Genomic DNA, 6,118 nt, shown 5'->3' with positions numbered 1-6,118 from the left:
CTGGACAGGTGTCAAAGGCAAAATGCCTGGACTGGCCTCACTGACAGTCTTACAGTGGTCAATGGGACGCAGTCACCATTTGAATTGAAAAAGTTTAAATTTTGTATTTGTTTGTATTTTGTACAAATACAAACAAAAAGGTTCTCATGTCATCACCGCTGCTATAACTTTACAGATTTCCTAAATATAATAGAGTGTAATTTACAGAACTTGTCTTTACTGTTCCATATGATTTTTTATTTTTTCAATTCTTTATTAACATAAAATTAACCATGATTCATCCTAAACTAAAACTGCTTGAAGGTGGAAAATAAGGACACAAAGGATCAGTCTTATATTTTGATGATAGAGACCTTGTGTAAAACTAAACTGCCTAAATCTATTTAATATTGATCCAAAAATTCAGCAACAGGAAATCTTGTTGAACCAGATCTAGAAGTGATTGAATACACTTTCAAATTCAGAGCTTACACAACTGCATCCACAGAGACTTTCACTGCATTAAAATTCATGTCCTGTTTGATGCATTTAAAAACATGCAGAGGTGGTGATGGGGATGGATGATAGCAGAACTCGTACTGTTTCTACTATTGCAAATAAAGCTTAAATGAAAAAAGACAAACCAAAAGTTACAAAACCAATCAGAGGTCAGAAGGTTTTCTTAAAGAGGAGAAGATGGTTTCTTTCTTACCTTGTTGATCAGGCACTGGTACAGCCTGGACAGCCCAATGAATTCCAAAACCAATATGTTTCATCTGATGTGGAATCATGGAATGATCTGTCTTCACCTGCCAATTCTCACCAATGTTGCCAAAAATGTGACAGATTTAGAATGAAATTCACATTTTTCAACCTTCGCGAACAGTTAATTCCCCCAAATTCTTAACAGTATCTGCCGTGCATTTATGGAGTGCTCCTTGAGGTCCTTAGAGAAGAATAAAAAATAGAGAATGAGACAGGCAGGGAAAGCTCTTAAGACATTGTTTATGACACCTTTAAACAGCGTTTGCTATGAATGGCATAACCAGATATTAGTAGTGGCTGAGTGGTGTATTGAAGGCTGTTTTTCATTCATCTGCTTTTCTGATTCTGACAAGCTGTTAGGTTAGCTTGGAGGTAGTGGTGACGGGCAGCTAAGAAACCTAAGTGAGGTGTTTACCAGAGTCAGGCTGCTGACCGTACAGACAAGCAGAATTTAGTCTGGCTGTGAACGGTGATCTCCATGGAGCAAAGCAGGCAAATCTTGCAGGTGAGTAAACAGAATCTTGCAAGTCCAGAATCAGCAGTTCCACCCACGCAAGCCACAAATACATTACAAAGATAGGATGATGTGGTAATGTAAGTGGAAAGCAACATCAGGAAGAAGGAGTAATGGAAAATAGTGCAGATGTGGAAAGTAAAGTCCAAAGTAGTCCCAGTGGTAATAGGACCATTAGGCATTAGGAGCTGTAATCCTGAAACTAGAAGAGTGGCTGCAGCAGATTCCAGGCACAGCATCAGTGGTCTTTGTCCAGAACATAGACCACCCAATGTAAGGTTTGTGCTGCCACTGCTGCTGAGTACACGTAATTACAATAATATTTTTTAAAATTTCTGTAAAGGTAATCAACACTTATGCAAAGCTCTCTGACTAAAATGACATTTTTAAAATGTGAATTTATTAAAACAATGGTTTTTGATTTAATTCTGTGCTTGATAGAATTAAACTAGCACAAATTTGATTTAAAAAATTTGTTTTTAAATTTGTAAACCAACTTAACTTTTAGGTGTAATTAGCCACTGTACTAATGTTAAACTAGGAGAGGGAAAATACTATGTATATATAATAAAATATCTACTTATTACTGTAATACTAGCAAGCTAGCTAAAAAACCTAGCAAGCTAATCCAGAATTTACCATACAGTTTTCTTTGATCTCTTACTTACAAATATGTACAACTTTGCCCTGAGTTCCTGTATATATGTCTCTGTCACATAATATTGATGGGAAATGTGGACAGAATATGTGAGCAGTTTTCCATTTCTATTTATTTCTTGTTTCTCAGCACATTCACACTCTCAGTTATTTAACCTCTGTGAGAACTTAATCTGTGGGAAAAGGGAACAGAAATCACAGAAGGTGGAAGTCTGAAAACGATCAGGTCAGTCAAAGAGAAAAAAATCCCAGTCACTACTTCGTGGTATTTAACCTTAGCTATTTCTATTAAGTCTGAGTGGGAAGTACTTTGAATGTGGGAATGTAGACATCCAGTGGATTTTGCATAGTTTCGTTTTCAACCAATCAGTTTATGTCAAGTGCTTGATGATGTGGGACATCCCTTTTTCACTACAATAAATAATACTGAGTTAACATTCATTTTTTATTGGTCAGTGGCAGAATCTTTTTTGAATTCACTGTTATTGTGCGTATTTAGCTAAGTGCGAGGTAAGTGCAGGTTTAAAAACTATTTAATGTTTAGATAATTGAATGTGAACTTTCTCTAGAACATTAAAAAATGTTTATGAATGTTAGTATAGTTTAGTGTAAAATCAGCACTTCTGGAAAACTTAAGGACTGTTTTTCATTTCCAAACCTACAAAGGTCTTACCTGAACAGAAAAAAATCCAGAACATTAATGGACACAATGGAAATTGATGACACCTTATTATATATGGACGGCAATCTCATCACTCAAGGTACAGTATCACCCCCAAAACCCGCAGACAGAACTAGTGGGTAGACAAAATAAAATGCAAACCTGTTTTTCAGCTTAAATTTCAAACTGAATAACGTCACACTTTTGTGTGTGTGTATTTCATTGCTTAAGACACCTTTGGTTTGCGAACACCTTATTGAATAATAAATTTCTTGTTTAATTCATAAAAGGACCAATATCATGCTGGTCTATGCTCAGTAATACATAATTACACGGTAAAGCATGTTTTAAAGATTTTTAAATGGATTCAAAAATTCTAAAACTTAAGTTAAAGTCTCTAAAGACTTTTTTAACCAATTTTACTTGTCTAATGATATATTTGTTTGTAGTTTAATTTGAAAAATGTCTGTTTTCTTATTTACAAAACAGTGAATTTTCGCAGAAGAAACCAGATCCTCAGAGGTGTCACTGTGAGCCTCGGATTACTGTGTGCTGTCCTGTTGTGCAGTAACATAAGTCAATTTATATTCTGTAAGTTGTTTAGTTTTATTCAATAAAAATAAACCCCTTTTTTGTTGCTTTTACATCCAGTTCATGATAATCAATTGAATCTGGCAAAATATTATTTTTATTTTTTAAATTTCACAGATGAGATCATCCATCCTAAATCAGAAGACCAAACACAGCCATATCACAATACACTCACTCAAAATAAGGAGAAACTCCAAAATGATAATGACAACCTGACTGCAGAGAGGGACAGACTGGAGATCAGTTATGATGCTTTGAGTAAGGAGACTAGACAGTTAAAGATCATACTGAGCAACCTCACAAAAGACAAAGATGAGCTGCAGCACTATTACAGTTATTTGATTACTAAACGAGATGAGCTGGAGGCCAATTTCAGCAATGTGAAAAATGAGAAGGACCGGCTACAAACAAATTTCATCAACTTAAAACAAGAGAGAGATCAATTCGAGACAAACTACACTCACATGCAGAGGAAGCTTGAGGGCTTACAGACTAATCACAATAATCTGACAGCAACTGCAGAGCAGCTACAAACCAGCTACAATAACCTCCAAAGAGAAAAGGATGCATTAAGCGTTCTTTTTACTGCACTGAGAGTAAAAGAAGTCCAGCTAGAAGGTAATTACACTGTGTTAAAGAGGGAGAAAGACCAGTTACAAAGAAGCTACAATAGTCTGAATAGAAACAAACATCAAACTGACCAGAGCTATAACACCCTCCGGAAAGACAAAGAGCAACTTCAAACCAGGTATAATACTTTGAGGAAGGAAAAGGAACAATTACAAACCAACTACAGTCGCTTGACTACAGCTAGAGAAGAGTTACAATCGAAAGTCAAAAGGATGACCACTAAACTAAGCGGTATGCTTCCTATGTTACAGCTTAAATTTACTAAAATTATCCCCATTGTGGTATTCTTCATCTTTTGGATATTTTTTCCATGTGATGAATTTGCAGGCATTCCTTGTCAGGCCCACTGGAGAAGGTTTGACATAAGCTGTTATTTTGTCTCAACCTTGAAGAAAAACTGGACAGAAAGCAGAAAAGCCTGCATCGCTGAAGGTGCAGATCTACTTGTCATAGACAGCGCTGAGGAACAGGTAATAAACAAAGGCAGAATTAGAATCGCTAAACGTTGCCAATGATTGCAAGAATTTTTTCCATCTTTGTACTGGATTGCTAAGGTTTGCATGTACAGTTAAAGATGACTGCAGTGTTGCAAGAACTCCATTAGGTGATGGAACTAAAACAAAAAATTAAAGGATCATTAATGCTGTTATAATCCATCTTGTTGGAGACATGAGTCTCTATCCCAAAGACAAATGACTGTCATCGTGGCTCTACGGGTCATTCAAATTTTTTTTTACAAAACTGAAATGTGTAGAAATTGTCTGTACCAGTCCATTTATTATATATTCCAATTTAGATCAAGATCACCCCCTAACAGTAATGTCATCAGTCTTTTGTTTGTGCGACTCTAACAGCTTTTTGTCAACGAATTACTGGACAAGAGCGAGAGGCAAAATGCTTGGATTGGCCTCACTGACACACTTACAGAGGGGGTTTGGACCTGGGTGGATGGGACCCCTATTACCATAGAGTGAGTTTAAATACACAAACCTGAACAAAAAGGATCTAACTTTACACATTTTCTAAATGTAAGGTTCATTTATCAAACTTTTATGTACAACTTGACTGTACAAAGATCAGTCTTGTATTCTGTTGTTGAACTGAACTCTGCCAAAAACTTTAATATCTATCCAACAATTCAGCAACAGGAAATGTAAGGAAAGGATGAATGCAGAAGTGCACAGTATTATTTCTACTTTTGCAAATGAGAGTTAAATTAAAAAGACAGACTGAGGCACCAAACAATCACAATGTAGGAGTGAATTTGTTTCTTATAGCGACAAAGTGGAGAAAATGATTTCTCTCTCTTACCTTATTCATCAGATACTGGCAGCCTGGGCAGCCTAATGACTTCAAAAGCCAGGACTGTGGAGAATATGTTTCAACTGATAAAGGATCATGGAATGACGATGGCTGTTTCGCAGCACAAAATTATATTTGTGAGAAATAAGATCAACATGACTTACAGTGTTAACTAAAGGTTTGGACTGGGGTTCTTAAGTTTATTAATAGACAATATTCCAGATTTTTGGCTCTGTCATCATAAAAAACACCCACACAAGTTCATTTCAATTCAGTTTTATTTATATGGCACCAAATCACAATGACAGTAGCCTCTATGTCCTTTATTTTGTAGGGTAAAGAAAAATAGCAATAATCCAGCCTGGAAGTAACAAATCCATGGAATAGTTTTTCAGCATCACTCTGACACAAAATGCTTCTAATATTGGAGAAAATGAGCAATTAATTACCCTAAGTATTGTCTTTGAAGCCAAATCCTGATGATTTTAACTTACCATATTCATCTGTTCCAAAGAGTTTTGTTTTTGCCCAGAACTGATAAAAAAAAAAAAAAGAGTTTTGGACTGGTTAATATGAAAAAACACATTCTTGTTTATTTTGGCTAAATACTGCATATTTTCTGTGTCACATCTTAGTCAAAATGTAATTTAAAATGTAAATTAATAGCATTTAAGATAATTGACATTTTCAGACTATTATCATTATTGTTTTAAAATTTTCAAAATGAATAAATTACAAATTAATTACAATTTAATTTACAAATGGAAGGCAAGAGTTTTGGACTTGAGGGCCACAAAAGAAGTCAGTGGTGAGAGGTATTTTTACATTTCGTCCACTGCATTTTATTTTCCATCAGCCAAATCTTCCATCTATCCACATTCATATTTGCTTTCCTGACTCTGGTCACTGGGGCCCTACAAGCTATCACAGTTGACAAGCTGGCAGAATATCATAGCGCTAACAGGGAGACAGACAACCAAGTAGACTTACGGCCAATTTACAGTCATCAGTTAACTGAA

The 6,118-nt window shown here is 35.6% G+C and overlaps 1 protein-coding gene across 1 annotated transcript; it reads left to right on the top strand.

The window, feature by feature from the left end:
• The first annotated feature begins 1,099 nt into the window (after positions 1-1,099).
• LOC113028821 (CD209 antigen-like) lies at positions 1,100-5,563 on the top strand. The gene is made up of 8 exons (XM_026179271.1): positions 1,100-1,249; positions 2,046-2,141; positions 2,582-2,676; positions 3,066-3,167; positions 3,285-4,028; positions 4,125-4,267; positions 4,652-4,767; positions 5,121-5,563. Exons 3-8 carry the CDS (start codon positions 2,616-2,618, stop codon positions 5,245-5,247), a joined length of 1,293 nt encoding a protein of 430 aa, XP_026035056.1. The 5' UTR covers positions 1,100-1,249; positions 2,046-2,141; positions 2,582-2,615; the 3' UTR covers positions 5,248-5,563.
• Positions 5,564-6,118: the final 555 nt, after the last annotated feature.

Source organism: Astatotilapia calliptera, chromosome 2 (assembly GCF_900246225.1).
Source record: "Astatotilapia calliptera chromosome 2, fAstCal1.2, whole genome shotgun sequence".
In the NCBI taxonomy this organism is placed as follows: Eukaryota; Metazoa; Chordata; class Actinopteri; order Cichliformes; family Cichlidae; genus Astatotilapia; species Astatotilapia calliptera.
The sequence above is the reverse complement of the archived record's forward strand: the minus strand, read 5'-3'. Positions and strand labels throughout refer to the sequence as shown.